The sequence below is a fragment of the Aythya ferina genome, assembly GCF_964211825.1.
Source record: "Aythya ferina genome assembly, chromosome: 17".
In the NCBI taxonomy this organism is placed as follows: domain Eukaryota; kingdom Metazoa; phylum Chordata; class Aves; order Anseriformes; family Anatidae; genus Aythya; species Aythya ferina.
Genome location: NC_140316.1, coordinates 11,738,531 through 11,766,227, shown reverse-complemented (window position 1 = coordinate 11,766,227; position 27,697 = coordinate 11,738,531). Strand labels below are relative to the sequence as shown.

The 27,697-nt window shown below is 60.7% G+C and overlaps 1 protein-coding gene across 2 annotated transcripts; it reads right to left on the bottom strand.

The window, feature by feature from the left end:
* Positions 1 to 2,858: 2,858 nt before the first annotated feature.
* Positions 2,859 to 23,785, bottom strand: SCARF2 (scavenger receptor class F member 2). Of its 2 annotated transcripts, XM_084539332.1 has the most exons (12): positions 23,580 to 23,785; positions 17,857 to 17,915; positions 16,929 to 16,971; positions 16,137 to 16,238; positions 15,283 to 15,802; positions 14,950 to 15,168; positions 14,445 to 14,573; positions 12,247 to 12,350; positions 12,059 to 12,176; positions 10,472 to 10,593; positions 6,497 to 6,649; positions 2,859 to 5,982 (listed from the first exon to the last, which is right to left on the bottom strand). In XM_084539332.1, the coding sequence occupies exons 5-12, from the start codon at positions 15,762 to 15,764 to the stop codon at positions 4,772 to 4,774; spliced, it is 2,538 nt and encodes an 845-aa protein (XP_084395458.1). In that variant the 5' UTR covers positions 15,765 to 15,802; positions 16,137 to 16,238; positions 16,929 to 16,971; positions 17,857 to 17,915; positions 23,580 to 23,785; the 3' UTR covers positions 2,859 to 4,771. The 2 variants fall into 2 exon arrangements, with proteins under 2 accessions (XP_084395458.1, XP_084395459.1); XM_084539333.1 differs by lacking the exons at positions 16,929 to 16,971; positions 23,580 to 23,785 and adding an exon at positions 21,679 to 23,207.
* Between the last annotated feature and the right edge of the window lie 3,912 nt (positions 23,786 to 27,697).

Genomic DNA, 27,697 nt, shown 5'->3' with positions numbered 1-27,697 from the left:
TTGTGCCCAGCTGAGATCCCCCTCTTGTCCCTCTGTCCCTCCACCCCTCTGTTCTCATCCTGTGCTCGCTGCCTGCCTGCTCTGCTCGGTGTGGTCGCTCTTGGTGATGGCTTTGCCACCCAGCCCCTGCTCCCTGCCTTCCTCCTCCTGCCACTGTAACCTTTCAGCTGGCCTCAGCCTCACTGGCACTCATCCCCTGGGTGAGGGGGGGACCGCAGGAGCCTCATAGCCACCCCCTCAGGCTCTCTGGATTTATCCAAACTTGACAAGTGCTGCGGAGTGAGTGTGTTCCCCTGCTATGGCCTCAGGAGCTGAACATCCGAATGGGGAATTTCAGCCTGAGCTGTAGCTAAAATAAGATCTGGATTTAGGGGGATCCTACCTGCCTGGTCTGAGTGTTATTTTTTGGGGGGGAGCATGGGGTCTTCATGCCAGAGCTTTCTCCCCTGGAGCTGAACAGCTCATGCCACGAGAAACATCCAGGCTGACGCAGCTGGGGGCTGCAGCCCTGCCCTGCCTGGGACTGGAGGTACCACAGCGGGTGGAGAGCTGGACAAGCTGATGTTGGTTGGGACTCAGCAGCCCGAGGGGGTGTCCCTGACCCCCCTCAGGTCTGGGTGACTTGTTCTTACAATCCCAAGTAGTCTGCAAGTGATGCTCTGGGCTCCTCGCTGCCTTGGGTGCTCTGGGGTCACTGCAGGGTACCTGGGAAGGAGGTGGGTGAGAGGGAGAAGCACGCAGGCCTGCCTGGGAGTTGTGCAGGGGCTGCAAGGGGCATGCAGGGTGCAAGAGCTACAATGGGGTGCAAAGGATGCACTGGGCTCCAGGGGGTGCAAGGGCTGCGAGTGGCACAAAGGATGCAAAGGATGCAGTGGGCAGCAGGGGCTACGAAAGCTGCAAGCCCTGCAGCAGGCTCTGCAGCCAACCCCTTCCATCCTCAGGCCCAGGGCACACTTGCAAGCACTCTCCCTTGCCCTGAGGATATCATCAGGGTCTCCAGACGTCCCAGGGAGACCACCCCACGTTGTGAAGGCTGCCAGGCTGCTCTCTGCGCTCTCCCTGCTGCTGCAGTCCTGTCCCACCACTGCTGGCCCTCACCTGAAGGCAAGGAGCAAGCTGCGTGCCGTGCCCCAGCCATCGCCTCCACGTCCTGCGCAGTGCAGGGGGAGCGCGGCCATCCCCGAGCAGCAGCCTGAGCCGATCATGTGGCTCCTAATGAAATCCAGACCCTGGCAGAGCGATGACATAGTGCCGTGATTTGTGCTCCCATACAGACTAAACAAGCACGGGTGCTCTGCAACGTGCCGTGCTGCAGCCAGGCCAGCGCAGACGCGGGGATAAATCAGGTAGCGGCGCTGCAGATGCCTCTGCCTGCCTTCCGCCGACTTGTTCTGCCTCTCCCGCTCACAGTGCTTGGATGTGAACGCACTCGCACTTTCCACGAGACAAAAGAGGGATTTTCCTAAATTATGCCGACCAGAGCTTTCCAGCGCTGTCATAAAGCTTCAGGCTCTTGGATCGGCCCAGAAGCACCGGAGTTGCTGCAAGTTGTCTGCTTGCTGCTTGCATTTTGTTATGACCAGGGACTAACTGGTGCCCTGGACCACAAGGGAACACTGCTCCTGCTCCATGGGTGAGCAGGAAGGGGACAGGGGGTGCTTCTGGGCCAGCTGGACCTCCCCACTTTGGGTCAGGTTTCGGGATTTTGAGCTGCACCTTCTCCCAGCTCCCCTTTTCCCTGCTGAGCACTGCCGAAAGGCATTTCACCGGCGCTTGGGTTTGGCTTTGGTGTTCCTGCCTTGCTGCTCTGGCAAACCTCTGGCTGTGCAGGGCTGAGGAGCACGCAAAGAGGAACCAGAAAGCATCTGGTGCATGGAGAAAGGGCAGAGCTGGATGCAAACAGCTGGGGAAAGGTTCTGCCATCTCGGAGAGAAGGCTGTAGGGGCTCAGGGCTTTGTGCAGCTCCAGGGCTGGTGGCACAGGGTCCCTGAGCTGCACCCTGATGGGGGCTGATGGGGACCCTGGGACACCTCCTCCCCCCCCGGGTTGTGACCTGCTGCTGGCTGAGCCACTGGGGTGTCCCAGGCCCCTCGCAATCCCTCCTCAGCACCAAACACCACCGCTCCCCTCCCAGCGAGTGCTTGGAGAGAGCTTTCTATATAATCCCGGGAGCTCGCTGTCTCATGCATATTTCATTCTCATTTGAATTTCTTTTAAGAGTTTATTTTTGGTAGGGCCTGAAATAGGAAATGAATTGCTGGCAACGGGCTTGCTTTTATTGCTGCTCTCTGGCCAAGCCAAAACAAATGCGCTGTTTTCCAACCCAACGACTCCTCTTTCAGTTTTGGAAAGTGGGATGAGGTGGGAAGAACACCGATTTCACAGCGCTGGTGGAGGAGAGGAGGGCCGGGGGTCGCCCCGTGCTTGGACCACATTGCCTGGTGCTGCTGGTGGGTTTTTGCTGCCCCTGCCTCTGCTCTAGGACAGCCGTGGGGCACCGGGCTCCTGCGTGCCATATGGTACAGGAGTGGCCCACCACCCTGGGCTCAGCACCATGCTCATCACTTCTGCTGCAGGTGGTGGCTGGTGGCTGCTGGGCACTTTCTGCACCATCCCAGGAGCTCCTCCTGGCCATATCCACGGCATCGCTTCATCTGTGTTTGCCCCAGCCTCTGGCTGGTCTGTCAGGGAAGGTGGCTGCAGGAGATGCTTGGTCTTGGGAGAGCGGAAGGCTCGGTTACTTTTTTATTCCATTATTCCATGTTATTGTCCCATGTTCCAGCTTCCTCTTGTGATGGAATTCAGCTGTTCCTTTCCTTGAGGTCAAAGTCTTATGTATGTCTAAGAGAGTGGTGGGATGAGGTTAAATAAACAAGTTTATTTATGCTAAGGATGAACTTTTTAGTGGGGATCACAGCTGCAGGGGAAATTGTTTAGGGGTCCACAAATCAACAGAGTCTGAAAACCATAAAACAAGCTCCACATGGCACTGTGTATCACGTGGAGCTGTCTGTTAGCGATAACCCAGGAGCAGGAGCGGGAGGAGAGTCTGCAGGCCCCAGCAGATGCTTGGAAAAGGGACTCAGAGTCACATTCTGCAGAAAAATCAGCCCTTGGTGATGCCGAGGTGTGGCGGTGCCACATCCATCGCACTGCTGATGACCTCCAGGGCCTGGGGTGCAGACTGGAGGTGAGCCTGACCCATCTGAGCTGGAGGGATCCTACGAAGAACCTGGGGGCTGCAGATGCTCGGCTGAACAGCTTGTTCTTGGCTCCTGAGGGTGGCGAAGCGGTTGGGAAAGGCACGGGCAAAAGCTGCTGTGTCCTCCCCGCAAAGCTCAACTTCAGTGGGGTCTGGATGTGGATCAAGTTCAAGTGGGATCTGAAGGAGCTGGAGAGGCTCAGAGGAGGACCACCAGCCCGGTCGTGGATCCTTTGTGCCCGAGGCTGCCCCACGGTCGGCAGAAACCTGCTTTTATTTCTCATGACACCAGGCAGAGCCAGGCAGAAGAGCGAGGCTGCAGCCTGATGGGCAGGGGAGGCTCCTGTTGAGGCTGGAAGCTGCTGGCCAGTGAGGAGACACTGCCCCAAAGGAGCCAGACAGCAACACAGAGCACAAGCAGCGTGCAGTGGCCCGAGCTCTCCCGAGCCCCGGGATCCAACCCTGCCTTCGCTGGAGAAAGTCTGACTACAAGGTGGATGGCACCTGCAGGGTGCCAATGATTCTGTCCCCAAAACTGGTCTCTGCTGTGGGACATAAGCTCACACCCACAGCAAAGGGTTAGCCTGCAACAGCGGCTGCAGCAAAGAGCTGCAGAGGCACCAGGCACTGGGGGCTCCTTTGCAAAGAGAGCCCCGTGCTAGGACCAGGTCCTCCCCTCTCCCCACCGTGCCCTGCTTAGGACCACGGGGTCCTGAGCACCCGAGCGAGGCCAGGCAGCACCCGGCATGTGGGCAGCCTGGGGCACGGAGAGACGGCACCCAGGCGTGGTAGAAATACACTTTATTAGAAAAGCGCTCTGCAGAGATGCCAGGCTCTGTCGTACCAAACTCATCCGCTCGGCTCTGCTGGCTGGGCCCCCGTGAGCCGTGACGGCCTCCCTGAGCGCGGCGTCTGGCTCTGGCCATAAATAGTGCTTACCTGCTGGCTGCTCCTGGCAGAGGCAGCCCCAGGGCCGGGGGGGACATCGGTCGAAACCAGCTCGACCCCGCGCCAGGAGCAGCGTGGAGGAGGGACGGCGGCACCGGGGTGGGGGGCAGCGGCACCGGGGGCTGCGCCTCCAGGAGCGGAGAAGCTGAAGCGGCAACGCGGGGATGTGCGAGCAGCCTGGGCACGGGGTGAGGATGTGGGGGGCACGGCCCCGGCCCTGCTCATCCCCTCGCCCCCGCCACGGCAGGGACACGAGCGGGGCCGTGGGAAGCAAGTGGCTCCGTTACTGCAGAATATACCATGGGCACGTCTAGTACAACAAGCGCTGCTTATGCGATCGATAATACTGCTAACAAAAAGGGGGTGGGGGGGAGCCCCCAGCTCCTGCCCCTACCTGGGGAGTGGGGAGCAGGGCACAGGGCGGGTACCGGGGCAGGGGAGGAGATGGGACTAAGGGAAAAGGAGGGTGAGGGATGAGATGGGGAAAAGAGGAGGCTGGGCGGCTCTTGCGGTGCCCCCTCTCCAGTCCAGGCCCCCAGGTGCCTGCAGACGTCCTTCCTCCTGCCCAAGCACGCCCGGTGTGGGGCAGGCTGGCATGGGGCCGGGGTGCCAGGCTCCCCGTTACTGCACCGTCTGAGCGGGCACCGCGGCTGCTTTGGGTGGCTCCAGGGTGGCTTCTCGGCTCTTCTTCCTGGGAGGCTTTTTAATGGGCGTCTTCTTGGCTGCTTGCTCGCTCTGGGGAGCCGGGTCCTGGCTGCTAACGGGGTTTTGCTTCTCTGCCCGCCTGGGCTCCCCGGCCGCTGGCTCGGCCGCAGTGGGGATCAGTTTCTGCAGGTTGGGCGAGGTGGGCAGCAGGGGCTTGCTGGCCTTCTGGCTGCCAGCAGCTGCCGAGCGCTTGGCTTTCTGCGGCGGGGTGGGCTTCTCCCGCTGGGCACCCACCCCGTTGGGCCGGGCGCTGCCCTCCCCCTTGTTGAGGCTCTGAGTCTTTTCCTTCAGCTGGGCGGCCAGCAGCGTGGCTGCCTCGGAGGCCAGGTGGGGATGGAGGGTCTCAGAGCGCGGCTTGCCGGCCCCGGGGCTGCGGGGAGCCTCCCCGCTGCGCCGCTCTGGGTGGAAGCCGCCCATCTTTTTGAAGGCGTTCTGCACCGCCCCGTTGATGTTCTCCATCTGCTCCGCGTTGGCCTTGCTCCTCTGCTTGGGCTTGGAGGGGGACTGGGGCTCCACGGTGAGGCCGGCTTTGCCTTCGGGGACCCCGGGCTCCTTGGGGTGCTTCTGCGTTCTCTCCTTGCTGCGCGTGCTGCCCTTCTCCTCCGCTTTGCTGTGCGCGCAGGCTGACGTCTCGCTGGGGCTCCTCTTCCTCTTGGCCAAGCCCTGGCTGTGCTCGGGGCTGCTGGGCAGCGTGGCCGCTTGCTCCGGGGACCGGCCGGGTGCTGGCAGCGAGTTGGACTGGTTGGAGTTGTACCGGCCGTGGATCCAGGACACCTTGGGCTTGGTGGACGGGTCGGGGGGACGGGGCTTGGTTCTCTCCGGGGACGGTGGCTTCCCGGGGCCCCCCCTGGGCTCCGCTGCCATTTCTTCCTCCTCCTTGGACTGCTTGGAGAGGCGGGCGACCCTGGCGTAGAGGGCTGCACTGGCTGAGCCCGACCCGCAGGATGAGCGCTCGCTGTCCGAGGACTTGAGCAGGGGCATTTCGCTGCTGTCGGCCTGGAAGGCTTTGACGGAGCCAGTCTCCTTCAGGAAGGTGTACTCGCCCGCCTCTTCCCCGCCGCCTGGGGCCACCAGCTTCTCTCCAGGGCTGGAGGACGTCCCCCGGTCCCTGCTGTCGCCCACGCTCTCTGCGGGAGGAGAGCACAGAAAGCGTCACGCGAGGATGCGCCCGAGGAGGGGACAGGAAGGGCTGAGCACAGCAGCAATAGCGGCACAGAATGGTTCAGGTTGGAAGGGACCCTTAAAGGTCCGACCAGTTCAATCCCCTGCCATGGGCAGGGACACCTTCCACTAGGTGCTCAAAGCCTAGCTGGGCTTTGAACACCTGCAGTGATGGTGCAGCCACATGTCTGGGCACCCTGTGCCAGTGCCTCACCCCACCTTGGGATAAAAAAAAAAAAGCATGTGCTGGTGGGACAGGGACAAAATCGGTATCCCCCAGGCCATGTCCTCCTGTCTCCATGGCCAGCCTTGCTCAGGGTCCCCAGCCTACCCCTTTTTGGGGCCAGAGCAGGAGGAACCGGGCGCATGGCCCTCTCCAGGCACGGTGCCACCTCCCCTCCCTCATCTCCCCACGGAGCAGGAGATGGGGTTGGAGCTGGCCCCAAAGCACCCACGGAAGCGCCGTGCCCCTCTGCTCACCTTCATGGGGGACGCAGTACACCGGCCCCTCGTCTGTAGTGTCGAATGAGGAGAAGGAGCCACGGGAGGACCAGGACGGGGAGGGCTGCTCCACCACCGAGGGTGGCTCGATGAAGCTGCAGTTCAGGGTGTTCTCCAGGTCGTGGTGAGCCACTGCAAGGGCAGGGAAGCGGCTGTCAGTGCCTGCCCTAACACTCCCCGGCTCCACTCCACCCCCAGTTTGACCATGGGAATTGGGGTCCCGGCAGGATGATGGGGATGGCTTCCCAGGCACAGGGATGGCCTCGCCTTCAGGGGGTCCCAGCAGAGTGCCCACACTCTGCGACCAGGCTCCCTGCAAGGGCAGTGACAAATATCCTCCGTGCTCAGGGACAAGTGACCATGGGCAGCCTCGCTATACAATGCTCAGGGGCACTGTCCCCTTCCTGGGGACAGAAGCGAGCTGCCAGGGTTAACTGCGGGATTTCCCATTTCTGTGAATGTGAGTTTTCCAGTCTGGGAAGCAGCTGTTATTTCTCATCGATCGCATTTAAGTATTTTCACCAAAAAAAAAAAAAAAAAAAAAGGTCAATATAAATCCTTGAGGGTGGCCAGGGGTGAGATTTTTTTTGCCCTGCCAACGCAAACAGCAAGCCCCACGGTGCCTCCCTGCACGCCCTGCGCCCTGACCCAGACGCTTCGGCATCACCCCTGGTCACCGTGACACCCCTGGAGCTGCAGCTTCATGCAGCAGGGGAAGCCTCAGAGATGCCACAGGCAGTGCTGGGGTGACTCTCCCGAAAGCTGAGCAGTGCCAGATGCTTTCAGTGCTGCTCTCCTGCCATGGACCGGCTGGACTGTTTGATCCTTGCGACGTTCAGTGCTTTAGAATGAAGTCTTGGAGCGCCGTGAGCGCTGTCGGGATGCCCCCCCCCACAATGTTTAATGTGCCTTAGGAAGTCTGGCTGTGGAGAGGTGAGACCTACTGCATGGAGGGATGGCCCATTAAATTTACAGGAGTGGTGTATGCTCAACCATGCACGGCTTGGGGTCTTGGAGAAGAACAAAGATGCAGCAAAATAGCAGATGGGTAAGTGCAGGACAGACAAACACGGGGGGTGAGCCATGATGTGAACGGGCCACGCTCCCCACGTGCGTCCCGGGGAGCCATCCTTCTTGTCCTCCTCCACTGTGCAAGTAAGCAAGGGGGTAGCAGAGGTGACTGTGAGCATAAGGGGGAATAAAACTGGAAGGGGACTGACCTGAAGTGTGGATGCAGTAGGGGCTGAGCCACTCGCCAACACCCGCTCAGTGCCAGCGTGGCTGGACAGGGCACCGAGCCCCGACTGCATAAGGGGATGGAGGAGGAAGCAGCAGCAGAGAGAAACTTCAGAGCAGTTGTGCCAGAGCAAAAGCAGCAGTGGTATTTAAAGAGCAAATGGCCGAGAGAGGGGGAAGCGGCAGCTCCGACATGACTTTCCTTGTAATAAAAACCAAAAAGGGAAAATTAAAAGCAGACCGTTGGAAACAGATGAAGCACAATGCTTCCTGAGAGAAGGCGTGACAAGTCGCTGGGACTCATGGCCACGAGGCATCTCCAGGACTTGGATGAGGCAGAGGATACGGCCAAAGGAAAAGGAGGCTCTCCCTGAGCACCAGCAGCAATTGAGAGCTCAGCTGGGGGCTCCCGCCTGGCCTCTGGGAAAGCCCATCAGCGTGAAAAACACCACCAGAGCACGCCTTTGGAGCAGGGTCGGGTCTGGCCAAGGCTCATTTCCCCTCGGCAGGAATGCCACGCTGCCCCGGGTGCAGCCCTGGGATGCAGAGCAGGGTGCAGTGGTGCTGGTACCAGCCGGGAGCGCAGGCGGCTGCTGTGCTGTGTGATGCCCCTGGGGATAGCGTTTCCTGCTCTGCTCTGGCATCTGGCTCGGGGAAACTTGGCTGATAAATCAGGGGCTGACAGGAGCTGCAGAAATCCGTTCACTTCTTGCAGGCCAAGAAGGAGCCCGTCTGCTCGCCGACACCTCCATGAGCCTGGCAGCAGGACCGGAGTGTTGATGCCACCTGGGGCATGAGTCCTGCCCCACGTCACCTGCACCCGCTGCCTTCTGTGCCTCACAAGCGGCTGCACGTGAACGAGAAGCCGTATCAGCCCTAAATGCACTCGGGGCCGTGCTGTTAGATCTCAGGATGGAGACAAAGCCGCGAGAGGCCCCACGTGAGGGCTCCCTGGAGCCTCGAGATGCGGTGCGGGTACTGCTGGCACCCCAGGTCCTTGCACTGATGCATGCAAGGGCTGGCACCCGAGCCTCCTGCTGGCATTTAGGGCAGAAGGGTGCAGAGTGGGGCTTGGGACAGCCTCGGGACACAACCACGACCCTGGGGGAGAGTGGGCAGGCAGAAACGTGCTCCTGGGATTGCCTTGCTGAACAGCCAGAACCCCCAAGCAGGTTTTAACGCAGTTGAGGACAAGGCTGTAGCTCACAAAGCCTGCTCAGACCAGCCAGGGAGCTGCTGCAGAGCTGAAGCTGTGCGTGAGGCCGAGGAGCAGCTTAGCAGCAACACAGGCAAAGGCAAAAGCCCTGTGTTGCATGACACAGAGCAGGCTCTGGGATTTGGGGTCAGTAAGAGTGATGCCTGCTGAGCAGGCTTTCTCTGCCTGGGCTTTTTACTGCCCGAGGAATCACCGACAGACACAGGCACCCGACGAGCCTCAGTGGGACTTGGAAAAATGCTGTCCCTGCCGAGGTGGCTCCTCTCGGCATGTGCTCGTGCTCACAAGCGGCGATCAGCTCGGAGGGAAAACCTGGCACCGGGTGCTAGCGAACGTGTGGCAGCGACAGCTCTGCAAGGACGTGAGCAGTGACCTGGTGTCCTCGGCTTCAGCCAGTGCTGATTTCACCGTGGCTTTTCCTAGGGTCCTGTGTGCCTCCACTGCTGCTCTGACACTAGGGAGGGGGTGCACCACAGCACCTCATGGACCCCCCTGCCTTGTGCTTCCCACTGGGATGGATGCTGAGGACACAGAGACATGGGGACACGTGCCACCAAGCTGTGGCATCCCCGAGGCCAGTCCCATGCTCTGTGCCACCACATGCAGATGCCACCAGCTGCCTCACCCAGGGCTCCCCGTGCCGAGCGGGGTCTAGAGACACCCAGGGCTGAGCACCAGAGGGACCTGGAGCTGTCAGCATCGACACCTCACCGGATCGGTGAGCCTCACGAGCATCTCCCAGTGCAGACTCCTCCGTCAGGGAGGCCGAGGCTGAACTATGAGGGATGGGGGCCGCCGGGCTCCCTGTTTACACAGGGCAGCTGGGTGGGAGCCAGGTGCCACGGGGCGGCTGCAGGAAACGCGCACACAGCCCCATTGAGCCCCGCGCACACAGACCCCTCTGTCCTCCTCCGAGCCCTGCCTGGCCCCTTCCACAAACACAGCCCCTGTTTTGGTTGCAGCAGGGATGTTTCCCCGGCCTCAGCACGCTCCGCTCCGGGGCAGGGCTCTGCTGCATCCCAAGGAGGGAAGGAATCCAGCCACGCTGCAGACCTGCAGCAGCTTTGGCTCAGCTTGCAGAGAAGGGGGGGAGACTTCTCCAGGATGGAGGACATCTCCCTGCCAGCCCCCTGTGCCTTGGGGGGGGCAGCTGCTCCACCGTGGGGTGCTTCAGCCCCTTGCAAAACTGGGGTGGGTTAGGATTGAAAATGCAGACGGGGTTTTGTTTACTGCAACAGGGATCGTTCCTCAACGTGGGAAACTAAAAATGCACAAAACAGCTCAGCAGAGCTCCAGGCACCATCCCTCGGCAAGCAAAGACACCCGGATCCCACCTTGGGATCCAGCAGCCAAAGGCTGAGAGGGAAGGACCGAACCTCGGGGTACCCAGTGCCCTGCAGTGTGGCAGGGACCCTCAGCACAGCCAGGGACAGGCAGCTTCACCCCAAGCCCTGCAGCCCTCCTGGGGATCCCGGTGTCCCTGCTGCCCCTCAGCTCCCTACCTACAACCTTGGGCAACTTCTGGCGGCGCAGGGGGATGCGCGGGAGCTTCATGCTGATCCGGCTGAAGCGCCCACACAAGCGTCTCGGCGGCTTCTTGGCTGCTGCCGGATCCTGATTTGCTCTGCAAGACAACGCAACAGCCCCGTCAGGGACAGTGAGACACCAGGCGCTGGCTGCACAGGGCAGGGGGGCATCAATCACAGAGCCACTCGTTGAATCAGGAGCTCAGGGATGCTGGAAATGCAAAGGGGTTTTGGGGAAGAGACAGGACTGAGAGGGAGAGATGCAGCAGGGGAGCCCAGGAGTGCAGTCCTTGTTGGTTTTGCCGTGGAGAGATTTTGCTCAAAGTGGCTGAAGCCTGAGGCAGCTTGGGGAGGGGGCAGGGTTGGGCACACATTGGCACTGCTGCCAGCCCCAGGCACTGCCTCACCCGTGCCTGGTGCAGCCTTGTGGCACGGCCAGACCCTGCCTGAAACACCCACAAGCTCCCAGACAAGGCTCGGAATTAGATGATTAATGCTTAAAAAAAAAATAATTAAAAAAAAAAAATCCCAACCCCAAGCAAACACGTGGCTTCTCTTTATTTGCTCTCTGGTTTTGAAGCCTCTCGGGGATGAGCTTCCAAGCAATTATCTGCAGCCACAGGAGCAAGAGGCTCAGCGTGTCAATGCCACTCAACCTGTGCAGTCTCCCTGCTGCAGGACCTGGCCACCGCTGTCCTCTGTGGCACCGCCACCGTGGGCTGCTCGGGGACAGGACACGGCGGTCACCGAACGGGGTCCGGCACCCCGCACGGGGAGAGTAAACTATTTGGAGCCACTTCCCATGCAATACTTCTCCAAGTATTGCTTGCTGCAGTTGTGAAGTGGCTCCTTTTATCTGCGGCGTAATGACACGCAGCCCGCAGGCTCTCCAAACCAGATGTGCCAGGCTGGAGCTGAGCTGGCACAGCTGCAAGCTGAGGCTTTCCGGAAAAATCCCGTGCAGTGGCTGGCAGCACCAGGGGAGGCTTTCTTGCTGCTGGAGGAGCTCCCCGAGCCCTCTCCTCCCTTGCCCAGCGGTGCAAACCTTCTCCCCAAAAGGGGCCCTTCCCTGTTCCCATCCCTGCCCCCGTAGCAGGGACTGGGGGGCTGGCTTCACCCCGTGGACCACCTGGGAGGTTGATGTCTGGGATTCTGGGTTTCCCTTTGCAGGGTGGCTCTAACCCCCAGAGACTCAGGGGGATCTCAGCGAAGTGAGTGGGACACAAAACCAGGGGCCACCCCAGGAGCGCAGGGAAGGGGGTCCTCCTGCCCCCACCCCATGCCTTCTTCTCCCTATCCTCACGAGGATGGGAAACCAACCTGGGTTTTCCTTCCCATTTTTCCCTTTGCCTGCCAGCATCCACTCACAAAAAAACAAACCAAACCAAACCAAAACAGCCAATGCTGGCACACCAAAGGGATTGAAGAAACGCTCCGGGGGATGCAGTGGGCACCTCAGGAGCTGCTGCCAGGGTCCTGCACCTCCGCACCCACTTGGGGGTCACCGTGAAGACCCCAAGGAACAGCACCGGACCCCCGTGCTGCCCGCATCCCAACACTCACCCTCGGGCTTCGTCCTTCTTGCGGCAGACGCAGCAGCAGCAGAGCAGCGAGAGCAGGAGGATGAGCAGCAGCGCCAGGAGGGCCCCTGCCCCGATCACCCCCATCCGCTGGTTGGCCTCTGCAAGACAGGAGCAGGCTCAGCCGGGAGCTGCCCGGGGACCCTGCCACCCGCACCCAGTGACACTCACCCATGTGGCAGGCGCCCGTCAGAGGGTCACACGTGCCGTCGTGGCAGCTGCAGGCTTCGGCACAGTTGGCTCCGTAGTGGCCGAGCGGGCAGGTGAGGTTACAGCTGGGGAGAGGGCACGGAGTGAGTGAGCGCGCTGCAGGTGCAGCATCCCGGGGATGCTCCCTTCCTCTCTCTATCCTAAACCCTCGGGTTCTGGGAAAAGTGGGGGGCACCGCTCCGGGCTGCTCCAACACGGAATCCCCCTGGGGACCCTGTGATCCTCACTGCGGCAGGACCCCGGTGCATCACAGCCACCTTGGTGTGTCCCCGGGTTTGCTCTCGCTGCCTCTGCTCTCCACGTGGCCAAAGAGTCCTCCCCATCCCTGCGTGCTTTGCAAGGCTTTGCAACGAGGCTCATGGCACAGCGGTTATAGAAGTGTCCCTAACCCCTCGGTCACATCCGACACCAGCCCAGCAGCCCTGAGGCAGCCCCGAGCATCCCGTGCCAGGTTTTTCCAGCTCAGCTCTGCGGTGACGTGGCCGTGGCACCCTGTGGGCCGCCCCGTGCTGCCCCAGAGCATGTGCGGCGCGGAGCCCTTCCCCCGCAGCCCACGAGCTTGGAAAGCTCCCAGCTTGCTTTATTTACAGAAAGGAAAACAACTGATCGGTCTAAGCAAAGAGCCACGGCTTCTGCCTCACCAGGGTGAACCCTCCTGGGTCAGCATCAAACCTCCTTGCGCAAAGCAGCCTCCCCGGGGGCTCTGACCAAGGTGAGGAGCACACACAGGTGTAGGCACCTTCTCACAGACACCGGGGCTTGAGCACAGAAAATACAAGCTGGGCACACACTGACAGAGCCAGGGCTCAGGGTGCCACATAGCTCTCTGGCAGGGTGGGACCCATGGGACCCGTCCTGCCCTGCATCCTGTCCCCAGAGCTCTGGGGACAATGACAGTACAAGGTGTTTTATATCTCATTTTATTTTTTTCCTTCTCTCCCCTCCTATCATACTTGGCTCTAGGCATCCTTTTCGAACAAAGCACGTTCTGAATAAAATAAATTAAAAAAAAAATAATCAGCTGAGCCCAGCCATGTGGCTGCAAGGCACCGAGATGACCCCACGGCTGGTGGGACAGACACCGCACTGTGGCACCAGGGCGATTTCGGGCAGGCTGCTGGCACCGCTGGGCACTGACCCCATCACCAGCTGTTCCCAGGTGGCAGAAGCCACGCTCCAGCCCGCTCACACGTCCCGCAGCTCAGCCCATTTCATGCTACTCCAACTTTCAAAGCGCTGCTGCAGCCGAGCCTCGTGCCTGCAGCGTTTGGAACGGGCACTGAGCCCCCGCAGATGCTCCCAGCAGCTGTTCCGCCGCAGCAGCCACGGGGCAGGACACGGCGATGGGTGCAGGGATATTTCCAGGGCAGCCCAGCTGGATCCACATTTCTGCCCCAGGCTAAAAGATTTTGGGAAAGCACAGGAGGCTATTTTTTTTTTTCCAAGAGGGTCCAGACACCTCCAGGAATGATGCAGAGCAAGTGGACTTTGTGCACACCACAGGTGTCTCAGCAGCCTGTCCTTTAGCACCCTCCCTTCATGGTGAGGATGCACTTTCCTTGCCTTTTCAGGCAGCATTTCTGTTCCACATTGGAAGAAAGCGAAGGGTTGAGCACTCACTGGGACAGGGCCCGCAGTGAGAGGAAAGGGAAAGGGGCTGGAGGGCTTTGGGCTCCTCCTGGGGTGGGTGAGAAAGCCCCAGGTGCAAGCTGCTGCTCGGAGCATGAGCACCGGACACAACCCATGAGGGTATTTGGTAGTCTGAGATGACAGAAAAGGTTTTTTTTCTCTCTTTTTAGTTAGAAATCCCACCCTGAACTTAAAAAGAAAAAAAAGTTTTACCAAAGTTGTTTGTTTTTGCCAAATGGCAACTTCTTAAAGCAAAACCCTTTGGCCAAGAAACCCACCCAACTGCTTGGGGAGAGGTACGCATCCGAGCAGGGCTCTCGGGAGGGCTCTGCAGCACTCCGAGGTGTTGAACGAGGTGTCGGTGTCACTGCCCAACAGCTGCTTTTATCTCATCACAACCAGGGACAGCAGCAGCCCCGCCAGCACCCTGTTTTGCTTCCCAAACTGCAGCTTTCCCATACCGATACCACAGCTCAGCAAGAACACGCTCCGTGCTTGCTGCACCGAGGCGTGGGCTGCAGCTCACTTACTACGTGCCATGGGATCCGGCGCGGCACAGGCACCTGCCCGTCTCGAAGTGGCACTCGCCGTTGACGCAGTCGCTGCAGACGAAGGCGCAGTTCTCCCCGTACGTCCCATTGCGGCACTTGGTTTCGCACCTAGGGGTGGCGAGGGCAGGCAGCTGGAGCGCTGGGGAGGGGGGTTTCCTGCAGCCTCCCCCCATGTCCCCCACGCCACCCTGCCTGCTCCGTGCAAGGAGGTGAGATGTCAGCCCCAGACCTGACCCTGGGCAAAGAGACTCCACGAAAGCTTCAGAGCGAAGCCCTGTGAGCTCCCACTTTTAGGTGGGGTCACCACAGGCTTCCTGTGGTCCCATGGCCGTGCCAGCAGGCTCCCACCCTTGCCACCCCCTCCTGGCTGCACAGACCTGCCTGCCCACCCCATATCCCCACTCAGAGAGCAGCGGGGATGCTTGTGCTGCTCCAGCACGATGCCAGCACCCGCTGAGGACCGACTCCGCCGCCTGGCACTCACCGGTCACCGATCCAGCCGGGGTTGCAGTGCGAGCACTTGCCATTGATGTGGTTGCAGGTGTGGCCATCCTTGCAGGGGGGACAGACCTTCTCGCAGCCCTCCCCGTAGAAGCCAGCTGAGCAGGGCTGGTCGCACTTGGTGCCGTTCCACCCTGCCTCGCAGGTCAGGCAGCGCCCATCCGCCACGGTGCAGGGCTGCAGACTCTTGCACTGCCCACAGCTGCAACGGCCAAGGGAGACTCCATCACGGCATGCAGCATCCCCAGGGCCCCCCGGGACCCCCCAAAACCCCCTTTCCACCCCTCCCCGGACCAGCGGGGTTCCCAAAACTCACCGCCGCCGGCAGCCTTGGCCGTAGAAACCAGCGGGGCAGGGCTCACGGCAGTATTTGCCCCGGTACCCCGGCTCGCACGTGCAGGTCCCATCCACCTGGTTGCATTTCCCCTTGTAGCACTGGCAGTAGCGGTCGCAGCGGGGCCCGAACGTCCGCTCACGGCACTGGCAGCGCCCCGTGAACTGCTCGCAGGGCGAGTTGTTGCAGGAGCACTGGTTGTTGCAGCCGCGGCCCCACCAGCCCGGTTGGCACAGGCAGTTCCCGGTCTGCTGGTCGCACTGGGAGTTGTGGCTGCAGTAGCAGGAGCTGGAGCACTGGGGGCCCCACCAGTTCGGCTCGCAGGTGCACTTGCCCGTCTTCTGGTCGCACTTGCCATGCTTGCAGAGGCAGACGTTCTCACACTTGGGGCCCCAGCGGTTGGGGTTGCAGGTGCACTGGCCCGTCACGTCCTCGCACTGCCCGTTGGGGTGGCAGCTGCACATCTCCTTGCAGTCAGGGCCCCAAAACTGCCGGGGACACTCTGCGAGCAGCGCACAGACAGCAGAGTCGTCAGCCTCGGCGGCAGCGCACAACCCCGCGCAGCCGCGGGACAAACCCTGCCACGGGGCACCAGCAGAAAACCCCATCCTGAACAGTGTCTCCTGGCCACCATCCCCTCACCTCCCAGTGCATTTCGGGTGTCACCCACCCAAAGGGACGCTGCCCTGGGCACACAGCCGGGGGGAACCAGCAAGGGCACAGCGGGAGCACTGGCAGCCCGTGCCATGTTCTGCTCCACAATCACCCTAGGACAATCCAGCTCTTTTGTCCCCAGAGCCACCCCAGGTGACACCACCGGTGCTGCTGATACTCACTGGTGTCACAGTTGGCCCCGAAGTAGCCATGGCGGCAGCGGCACTCGCCGGGTCTCACGCACACCTCATTCTCCTTGCAGGTGAAGTTTCCTTCGCAGACGGCTGGACCGATAACAGCATGCGTGAGGGCACAGCACGGGCACAGCGACAGCCCCTGCTGGCCTCAGGCACCAAGTGCCACCAAGGCTTGCCCCTGCTGTCCCTGTCCCCTACCCTGCGGAGCAGGGGACAGGGAGCACAGCACGGTGGTGGCACTCCGAGGGCTGCAGAGCTGTGACACTGCACCAAGTGTCCTAGCAGGGCCCTGGCTGGGCAGGCTGGTTGGGGCCACCACCAGAAAGATGCCACCAGCCCCCTGCCACCGTCCTCAAGCTCCATCCCTGCCACCGGCTTCCTGCCACCCAGCTCAGCCCCGTTCCTGCTGCTCCCAGCTCCAGCATCCCGCACCCAGCTCCACGTCCCCAGCAGAGCCTGCTGCAGGTGGGATGCGGGACGTGGGGTAGGGGGGTTGCAGGCAGCCACCGGCAGAGGACACCCCCTCCCCGTCCTCCCCGCAGACTGCAGCGGGGACACTGCCACCCCTGTGCCTTGCTCCCCAGCAGGGCAGGTCCGCAGCCCCCCAAAGCCTGCAGAAGTCCCTCTCCTGTCAAGGGGAGTGGGTGCTGGGGGCAGGGGCAGGATGCGCTGTGGTCTCCCCGTGCCAGCAGGCATGGGCAGAGACCCCCATCGCCCTGACAGAGCTTCCTCAGCCAGTGGAGAGGGAGAGCAGAGAACCCGCACAATCCGCCTTACCTGGCAGTTCTTAGACCTACGGTGATGGATACTATAGAAAACCCTAAAATAGACAGATTAAACAGGTTAGGAGAAGTGAGTCTAACGGTTAGAACAGGTCGTGGGGAAAAGGGGGAAGAGGAGACGGGGGACAGTTTGCTGCGGGACCGTCCTCCCTCTGCCATCCGGGGAGACCCCATCTCCTTCTCCCTGTGTCCCGTCCGCCAAGTGCAGGCACCGGCCGCATGCAGCGAGCGGTTACGGGGCACGTGCAGGGTGAGTTAGTCGGTTACGTGGTCTGCAAACCACTGGCTCCCCGGGCCAGCATGCACGGCTCTGACTGCAGCACCAGGGCAAAGGGGGAGTGCTGCGGCCAGCCAAAATCGTGGGGAAGAGCACGGCATCCCCCAAACCTCCTGTGTGGCAGTGTTGCAGAAGGCTGACGGCTTGCAGCAGCCCTGCACCCACAGCAGGCTCACCGCAGCCCACGGTGGGAGCTGTGATGCCAGGCATGGTCCTGGCTGCCAGCTGGTGGGCTCTGTGGCACCAGTGCTGGCAGGGACTCTCTGCACCTCATCCTCTTCCTCTGCCAGCAGCCCTGGCTCCAGCACCTGTGGGAGCCCCGCTTGTCCCGTGTCCCTCCATGGTCAGCAAGCCCTTGGGGACACTTTGTGGACCCTTGCATCCCAGAGCTGCACCCCAGCTTGGGGACAACGCTCCTGCAGACCCTGCTGGGGGACGGCACCCAGGGGATAGCACCACGGGGACAAGGGCAGCCCGGAGCCGGGCACTCACTGCCTGCTGGCACAAGATGAGCTGGGGGCAGGCTCCGAGCTCTGCACAGCTCCAGAGCCCCCAGGCATGGCCAGGAGGACTTAAAAGTCTGGGGGCCTGATGCAAAGGTCAGGCAGACCAGCAGCATCTAACAAGCCAAAATGCTGGGGCTTACCTATCAAACACTCGCTTCCTTGTTGCCTCCATCCCGAACAGCACACGAGCACCGAGGAGCTGCAGGAGATAAACACAAGTGATTAGGATCCCCCGGAGAGCCTCTATCCCTCCTGGAAACCTGATGACCAGCCTGCAGGTGACACCACCACATCCTCCTCAGGCATGGGGAGCCACCAGCTCATCCTCTGCTGTGTAGATGCTTGGCAAGGGGCACAAAAACTTCACTTTCAAATGTTGCCAGCTAAAAACAAACAAAAAGATCTCCCCCAAACCTGGGAAAAAGGTCCTGGGCAGAAACACCAGCTCTGCTCCATGGGTCTAGCCAAGCTTCCAGAGGTGCTTGGATGTGAAGGATGCTCTGCCTGGTCCCACAGCCCCCATTCTGGCGCTGCTCCTCTCCCCACCCAGCCCCGGCAGCAGGTTTCATTGCTGGAAAGTGAGGAGCTCCTGCAAACCTCCTTGCCCTGGGAGAGTTTCTTACAACATGGCTTGTTTTAGGATTAGCACAGGAGGCAGATCCTCAGAGCAGCTCTGCCTGCGTGCACCCCGCTGCCCTCTGCACTGGGTTCCCCAGGGACGTGCGGCACGGGGGGCCCAGCACAGGCTGGGTCAGATCCACGCTGCTCCCCAGGCAGCCCCACGTGCCCTGCACACAGAAAACATCAGATCACGTTACTGCCAGCCAAGATTTAAAGGACAGAGTAAGCTGAACATATTCCTTCACCGAGACACTGGAAAATAATATTTAGGAGGAAGAAAAGCCCCGGCAAAGCAAGGGGCGACCACGAGTACCTAGAGATGGGTTCGCTGCTCAGTGGCCTCGGTGTCTTGGCAGCCTGGGGATGGCATCTGGCATCCCAAAGGTGGCCAAGGCACAAGACGGCTGTGGACCCCAGTGTTTGGAGCACAGACAGCTCCTGGGGGACATCCTGGCCTGGCGCAGCTTTGCGCACGCAGTGACTTCTCCCATTTCCTGAGGTTTTCACACCAGCAGTGACATATTACAGCAGGGCACGGCTGGGGATACCTGCAGCACTTGCAAGCCTGGGGCTCCAGCTGTGCCAGCTTTCTGAGCATCATTAAATGTTGCTTGCTCAGCCCCACGTAGGAGCCCATCAATACCGCCAGCTGCTCCACGGAGGCTGGGACAGGTTCCCGAGCCTTGGGTATCCCAGTGCAGAGCCCTCATATCAGACCTCCAATGTCCCCAGGTCTCAGAGCACCAGGCAGCAGCTGCATTAGCTAAAATGTTTTTGGCAGAGGCCTGACCCAACGCAATGCAGGGACAGGGACTCGGAGCCCTCTTGGAGGTGCAGAGATGTCTGCAAGGGATGCCATCCGAGGTGGAGGCTTGAGTCTAGCCAGGGCTGCTATTTCCAAGCCTCCCGAGGTGGGCAGTACACATTGATGCAACTCAGGTATAGGGAAGACACGTGGAAAAGGTGCTCCCTGTCCCCAGAACCAGCAAGGGGCCACCATACTGGGGTTACTGGGAACATGGGCGATCCTGGTGGAAGCCCCATGCACCTCGGCCAGCACTCAGCGTGAGCCACCCAGTCCCTGCTGGAGGTGGAAGCGACCCTGGAGGTTTAGGAGCAGGCCAAAAGCACACTGCAGTCGAGGGAAACTTTGCTCGGGTTGGTCCAGCAATGAACGACAGAGCCTGGAATGTGTTTTTTTTTTCTTTCCTTTTTTTTTTTTTTTTTTTTTTTTTTCCCCTTTATATGTAACAAATGCAGAAGAGGAGGAGGAGACAGCAAGGAAGTATTCGCTCTAAACCCAGCGTAGTCACAGGACTGCGTCTGGCTGCCAGAATGAGTTGTCCCAGGCTGGTGGGGATGAGGGCAGCCCCCAGCAAAACCCATGCAAGGCAGAGGCTGAGCTCAGCCCCCCGAGCCAGGCAACGACAAGCCCTGCGCGGGCAGCACCGCACGCGGACGCAGGAGCACCGCGTCCGCCTTGTGCAGAGGATGTTGAAAAATTGGACAGGAGGCAGAAAGGAACCACAAAAATGATTCAGGGCCTGGAAAAAATGCCTTGCAGCTGGAGACCAAAATAGCTCCATCTATTTAGTCCGTCAAAGAGATTACACGGCGCTGCGATTGCAGCGGGCTCGTCGCTCTCCGCGGGGACCTCGGGGCTCGAGCAGGGTCTCTGCCCCCGGCGGGAGCAGCAGCGTGGGGCTGAGCATACAAGGAGAGGTGGTGGGGGCATTACCCAAAGCAACTCCCCAGGGACCGGGTGGGCCCGAGGCGAGATTCTTCCCTACAAGACGGCCCTGAGCGAGCTACTGGGCTCTGCTCCAGCACAACAGGCTGAAATTCATCGTGCTGTGATAGACAGGAGCGGGTCTGACCAGGGATTGTCCTGCCCTACACTTCGCTGCCTTTAGAAATCCAGTATCTGGTGTTTTTTTCTAGTGAAAACAGTTTCAGGTCCACAAGGAGAAACTCCCCACTAGGGAAATCCCCACTGCCCTCCCCTTCCTCCCCATGCGCACCCCAAAGCGCCTGGCTTCCCCCCTCCTGCCACAGGGAGCCCTCCAGGAACCCGCAGCCACCTGGGCACCTCCAGCAACCCAGTTGCATCCTTGGATGCACCAAAACACCTGGGGAGGCCCTGGCCAGGCAGCCCCCAGCGCCCTGAACTAACACCGAAGCCAGGCAGCAGCAGGGAAGACGCCTCCCTCTGCCACGAGCAGGACCCCGACCCCGCCAGCCGCAACCCATCCCGCACCCCACGCCCAGGATTACAGCCTGTCCTTTAACAGATAGCTAATCTCTCCTTCGCTGTGCCTGGCCGTGGTATCCAACACCTCCATGCTGAGCCTCCCCTCATTTATCAGCTGCTCCGACAGCAAATAAATACGCTCGTGTTTCACAGCTCCAGTTCCCTCCCCACACAGTCAGCATCCCTCGCCTGCACAGCACAGCATGGATGGGTCATGGAGTGCCAGGACGGTGCTGGGACCAGTGCTTGGCCCCAAGGATGCCCTTGGACCTGCTGCCTCTCCCAGGGCATTCCTGCTTCTGTGTGAAGCAGCCGGGACTCCTCCTGCTGAGCACCGTGGCTCCGCTGCCTGGTTTTAGCCTTTCTCTCTCTGTTTTATTTCTTCCCTTGAGAAAGGGCAAAAAGTCCCTCTGGTTCCAAGCGTGGCTACCCTGCAGCACACCCGTAGCCCTACGGTTTCAACGGGGCAAGGAGAGGTAGACGGGACGTGGCACTGGGTATCTGGTGCTCCCAGTGCAGCCCTCAGACTGGATCCAGCACCGTGCTGGTGGCAGATGACCTGAACCCGTGGGTTATTGGGATGTGTTTCCGAAATGTGCCACATGGCTTTGTCTCCTCTGAAGGGGGTTCAGTCCCTGTGCCCCACAACTGCTCAAAGCGGGACAACTGAGAAATTTGTTTAAAAACTTGCTCCTGACCCAAACTGACGTACCAGCACAGACATTCCCTGAGCAAGCAAGTGCTCTGGGCTTCATTATATTTTTCCTTTCCTCAAAGTGCTATAAATGCTGGGAAAAGGAAGAAGACGTTGCCTGTGAGATGTGGCTGGCTCACAGGGATTTCACTGACGCAGAGGAAAAGGAGCACAGATGGAGGCAGAGCCAGGGCTGCCCCTGCTCCCTGGGACACAGCTGCATCCCACTGAGCATCCCACATTGTGCTGAGCATCAGCAGGGATCAGGAGCTGCAAATCCCAAAGCCCAGAGCACCACTGCCACCTCCCCCAGCCAAACCAGTGCTTGCACAACGCTGCCCAAACTGGGGAGGAGCACATCACCCTGACACTGAGCCCCCTTTTTCTGTTACCCACCACTCGGTGCCACCCTGTGCAGCATTGCCAGGCCCTAGACAGGCTCATCCATGGTGGACTGGGACATCCCTGCAGCTCCCCGACCTGATTCCTGCCAGAAACCACCAGCCTTGAGGTGCAGGCACAGACAGGTAATGCCTCGGCGCAGTTGTGGGAGCCTATGTGAAAGGAAACCCTTTGCATAGAGAATGAAATGAAAAAAAAAAATAAAAATCAAAGGAGAGTTTTGGAGAGAGGAGGACAAGGTAAAGGAATTTCCATGTACACAGGGCTTGCTCTCACCAGCCCTGCACCCCTGCATCTCAAGCTACAGGGAGAGTCACGTTGAAAGTTAACAGCTTACAAAAGGGCTTCAAATTTAAGAGGAGCAGTCACATTTGGTACACAAAACCAAGTCGCTCCAAAACACTTTTCTCCTGCCCTAAGTGACTCTTTGAGTCGCTACCCACTAGCCAGGTCTCCGGAGCTTGCAGTGGGATGCTGAAGTAGAACCCCCAGCGCCGAGGGGTGCCTGGACACACTCGGCAGAGCCCGGCACTCGCACAACCACCCAGAGAAACGCGTGGCAAGGAGTCAAAGCAGCAGCTTGAATGAATTCAAATGCCTAGGAAAGCTGAGCTGGGGGAGGGGGGAAAATTGGACACCAAAACCCGGTGGCTCGGTGTGCAGGCTGACTCGGGCACCTCTCCAAGCGTCGCCTGGAACCACTGCTCCCAGCTCCGTGTATGTGGTAGGACCTGCATCACCTGCCTCAGGTCTCCGGGGCCACCAAGCTGCATTGGGATGGGGACATCGTGTGCTGCAGGCTGCCCTGGCTCTGTGTCCTGCATAGCACTGGGGGAAGAGGATGCACACAGCTTGTGCACACATGAGCACCAGCCCCAGGATGCTGGGAACCGAGGGATCACTGCTCGCCGCCCCTCTGCTGGGGGCAAGTTTTGTAGGGTACCGGCCTCAGGGGTCACGGGCATCCGAGGAAGGCCCACTGAGAGACCCATCGAATCCCCCTGCTGAATAACAGCACGGGGCTGGGAGCTGCGGCCGCGCTGGCTTGTGAAAAAGCCTCCTTAGGAAACTCGGCCTGTAATCTGAGGAGGGGGCACCAGCGCCCTGCGGCCCTGCTGAATGGAGCCATTATGCGGGCCCTTCTAGCTCGCAGCACATGTTTTCCTTGTGGACTCGCCTGACCTCACAAGCGAGATGTAAAGGTGCATTTATTGCCGGGGCCCCCCATAAAGGGCAGGGCCTGGGGATCCTGCTCCTCTCGCAGGATGGAGCAGCTCTGGGCGCTCTTCCCCCTTTGCTACTAGGGTCAGCACCAAGCCCGAGCATTGCAAAGCTTGGCCCCAGGTGATGCTCTGTAGAGCGACCTGTGGTGTCCACGGTATGCGGAGCACAGTGGGAGCGGGGAAGAGGCAGTGCCAGCCCCAGGACTCTGCCTGTGGCCGAGCAAGCAGGATGAAACCTCCGGGGAGAGCCAGGCGGTTCCAGAGCCCACTTTCCAAAGCCAAACCCAAGTGTCCCGGAGCTGCCAACGCACCCACCCCGAGCACCAAGGGGCAGCTCCACCGGGATGCCCGCAGCATCCCGCATCCTGCCAGCAGCACCAGGCCCAGGGTGGGGACACCCTGCGGTGCTCTCCACCCCCTGCAACACTCAGCACTGGCTCCCCACGGCAGGACCGACCCCGGGACACCCAGGACCGTCCCCTCCGCGCTCGGACCGTGCTCGTCGCCCCTTCCCCTCCACCTCCCGGCGGAAGCTTGGGAAGGCTCCGGGGACCGGGGCTCGCCCGGCGGAGAGGAGCGGTCCCCCCGCAGCGCCCCGCGGCCCGACCCTACCCCTCGGGGGGAGGCTCCCGCCGCCCCCTCCCCACCTGCCCCGCCGCCCGCCGCTCCTACCCGCCGGCCCTGCAGACGTTCCTGCCTCGGGGGCTCAGCTCCTGCGCGGCTCCGCAGCTCAGCACCAGCAGCAGCAGCAGCAGCGCAGCTCCAGCTCCATCTCGGGCGCGGCGCAGCGGCCGCAACCCACGGGCCTCCATGGCCGTCGGTGCTGCGGAACCCGACCCAGCCCGGCCCGGCTCGGCCCGGGGGGGAGTGGGGAGAGATGTCCCGGCTACGCTTGTGCCCGGTGCCGCCCTGCCCTGCCCTGCCCTGCCCTGCCCTGCCTTGCCCTGCCCTGGCCGCAGCTCGGGCAGGCGGAAGCTTCACTGCGAGCTCCGCGCCGCCGCCTCCCCCGCGCCCCTCTCGGCGGCGGCAGGAGGGGCCCCGCCGCCAGCCAGGAAATTCCGCATTGGTTCCCCTGACGGCGGGCCAGGCTCCGGGGGCCGCCGCCGCCGCCGCCTTCTCAGCGCCCGCCGCGGGGCAGAACCGCCCCGGGGCCGGCCCCGCGCCCCGACGGCGCCGGGGGTGCGGGCTGCGAGCTCCGCCGAGCCGGCAGCGGGGGTCTCCGATGGGGAGAGGCTGCGGAGTTCTCTGCCCCTCTCCCTGCTCGGCCCGGGGGTCCAGCTTTGGCCGGCTCTGGCTCGCCCCGGGGCCGGCACAGCCCCAGGGTCCCGTGTCTCCGGCCGTCGGTGGTTGTCCCCGGGGTTCGGCAGCCCCCAGTGCTCAGTGCCCCCCAAGGCAGCTTGTTGGCTGCCCCGCGGGAGCCAAGCGGTGTCTGCAGGGCCTAGGCAGTCACTCCTTAACCCGCTGTAAGAATACAACCAGGAACCAGGGGGACACACAGGCACTTGTAGCATTTACACCCCTGGCATGGATGGGGGAACACCCCGGCCACCTGCCACAAGGCAGCACAAACGCAGGTTGTAGCAGCACGCTTGTTGCACGGCATCACTTGATGATCCAGCAGTGCTGTTGCTCTCTGCGAGCTCAGCTTCCCAGGGAGTCAAATCAATTTCTTCGGTTTAATCACTGCATCAGTCTCCTGCTGAGTGCTGGTTGTGTCTGAGGGGCTGTGTAATGGTGTATGGAACATCTGCAGAGCTGGGTGCCAGGACCACGCACCTACAGGGTTTCCCCATGCAGGGAATGGATCCCCTGTAGATGAGGCATGGGTTGGGCAGCATCCTTCAGGTGAGGATTAGGGAGTCACCAAGCAAAGGGTGGATGAAGAGTTTCTTGCCACCAGCCTCCTCTGATGTCTGTGGTTCCTGGGACTGATGTGCATGGAAGGTTTCTGTCCTGTTCAAGTCCACACAGACAGAAGTTCCCAACAGGGAAATCCCTGGTGGTCTTACCAGTGGAAACTATGCTCTTAGTTAAATCCCAATAAACGTGGGGGGCACAATTCCTGAGCAACACTCAGCTCCCTCCTGCTCTCTCCATCCATCTGTCCAGAAACTATCTCCCATCTCCCTGGTGGTTACCTGGTACGTCCCACAGACTTTCCTTCCTAGACATTAGTTTTCAAACAGGCTGGTGATCATCGCACATCCCTCCCTCTCCCCTCTTTGCCACCCTCTCCTCTTTCATGTGCCCCCATTCCCATCCCCACGCTGTGTTGCTGGGCTCCAGTATCTCTTGCCTGGGCGACTCTGCCACCACGTCCAGCTGCCCCAGCTGCCCCATCCTGTGGGCAGGGTCTGTCTGGTGGCATCCAGCACCGCCTGGCACTTGGTCCCCTTGGGCAGGCAGGAGTGCTGAGACAGCAGTGGACTGTCCATGCCGAGGCACAAGGGACTCCCTCAGGATGAATGCTCTGCACCAAGTGAGCTCAGCATCACCTCCTGTCTGAGAAAAAGGACTGGGGAGGGGGGCTTGCTCCAGAAAAGGGTGGTCAAGAGGCGCACAGATCCATGAAGCCACTGGCACAGAGGCTGCACCATCTGCTCATTCACTTCTCCTTGTCTTGTGAAGCTCCAAGGGATGAGCTTGTGAAGCTCCGGACACTGCTCCGTGCTTCCTGAGGGGTGCAGGGGGGCTCATGCTGCCCCCCAGGCTTGGCTGCTACCGTGCCCAGCCCAGCCCGTGGCACCGCCAGCTGTGCTGCAGCAGGAAGCTGGGCTTGGCAGCCCCCTGCCTGCCCTGGCAGCCTGCCCCCCCTGGAGCTTCAGCCTCGCTCCGGCTGTTTCCATGGCTGGGATTCCCTTCCTATCTGCTCTCTCCATTACCTCTGCTCTGTGCCGAGCGGGGCTGGTGCTCCCTGGCCCCGCTCCTGACAAGCCAAAGGAGACACTCACCGCCACGCATTTTCCACGCTGTTGCTTCGTGCATGGATGTGTTTACTTTTTGGCTCTTTACTTGGCTTCCATGAAGAGCTTTCTCTCCTCTTCCAGGCAGAATGTCCTGTGCTGCTCCATTTTTACCAGGTCTAACCAAAGCCACCCTTTTCTCAGCAGTGTGGCTCACCTCTGCGTGAGGGATAAGCCTGTCCCTTGGCCAGGAGCCTGGGGCTGGAGAAGCTGCTGAGGATGCTGCAGGGAGGGGGAGGATTCACAGTGTGCTGGGGACAGCTTGGGCTGGGCTGGCTCGTACTGCCCGACTGGGCAGGAAGAGTTTTGCAGGCATGGGGGGATTGCACGTCCCATGGGTCATGCTGCACTCCACCAACGCTGCTCTCCCCCTGGTCCCAGTGAGGTTTTTGCCCCTGCCTTTGAGCAGATCAGGCTGTGTGGGTGCTCTGCAAGCTCATCTCAATGCTTTCCGTTACAGCAGGGTTTACAGTTTCTTTTTCAGACTTCAGGCTGGAAATGCCCTACCAGGTGCTTGCCTCCCATCGAACTGTGTTTTGGAAAACAGCAAAAGAGAGAAAGAAACTCCAGCGCTGTAGTATTTCCAAACACAAAAACAAAGGAAAAATATGTTGTTTTGTCCGTGTTTCAAAAATCCGTGCAGCTGTTTTACCAGGAAGAGCTGCACAGCTGACCACGGGGGAGCCATACGATAACGAGGCACCCGTCCCTGTCCAGCGGGGACATGTCCAGGCTCTGCTTCTTGGAAGAAATCCCCGCTCACGTGTGCTTGGACCACTCACGGCATTTGAGTGCAAGTCTGCTGAGATGGCTTCTGCACAGATGTGAGCTCTCTCCCTCGCAACTCCCCCTGCTGCTGTAGCTAGTGCCCTTGCAAGTGAGTGGGCTGCAGCACAGGCTAGGGCATACCCAGTGTTTTTTGCGCCTCCCCTTCCCTCAGGGTAGGCAGACAGCAGCTTCCAGCAGCAAGGGCTAAAGCTGGGCAGGCTGGTGAAAGCCTGAGATAAAGAGAGGGCTTAGCCAGGTCACTGTGCCCAGAAACAAGAGGGGTGGTTGCTGCTTCTGTCTGAACATGGGTAAAGGTTGCTGGGAGCACAGGGCTTTGGGGTGTTGAACTGGCACCCAAGCTTGCAAGGCCATCCAGCACCTTGTGCAGAGAGCAGGCAGCACCCTGCACCCATCATCCCTGCACCCATCACCCCTGCAGACAGCAGCCTGCACCAGAGACGTGCTGCAGAGCTGCCTGGAGGTGCATGATTAACTTTTGCAATAGTTAACTTTTGCTCCCTGTGCCCGCATCCCTGGGCTCGGAGGGTGCAGGGAGCTTTGGGTCTTGGCATCTTGAGCCATTTCTTCGTGCATCCCAAAAGTCGTTCACTCCACAACAAGCAGAAGGGGCCAAAGAGGTGGTCAGGAGCAGGGATCATGTCTCCTCTTCTCCCAGGAGCCCAGCTGCTACCTGCACCAGCACCCTGCTTTTAAACACCCGCAGCTCCAGAGCCCCTGCCCCAACCTGTAGTCACGCTGCCTGCCCCTCCGGGTGCTCGGAAAGGCAAAACCAGGTGACAAAATAAAATAAAAATAAAAAATAATAATAAAAAAAACGGAGACAAAGCAATAAGCAAGCGTAGCTGGAAAGCCTAAACATCCCCCTTCACCCCTTGGGCTTTCAGAGAAGGAACCGCGAGGGAGGCGAGGGGGGACGGGGACCCCGGGCGGGCAGCACCCAGCCCGAGGGGGGACCCCCGGGTGCCGCCGCGGATGCTGCCAGCCCCTCCCGCTCGGTTCCGCAGCTCCCCCTGGGGATGACTCTAGGAGAGGCAGGAA

Excerpts from the sequence above, each read along its gene's own strand:
- SCARF2 (XM_084539332.1), bottom strand. The coding sequence starts at position 15,764 with ATGTGCAGCTGCCACCCCAACGGGCAGTGCGAGGACGTGACGGGCCAG. Across the intron at positions 14,574-14,949 it reads CCCGGCTGGATCGGTGACCG|GTGCGAAACCAAGTGCCGCA; the intron begins GTGAGTGCCAGG and ends CGCCACCCCTAG. Across the intron at positions 6,650-10,471 it reads GAAGTTGCCCAAGGTTGTAG|TGGCTCACCACGACCTGGAG; the intron begins GTAGGGAGCTGA and ends CTGCCCTTGCAG.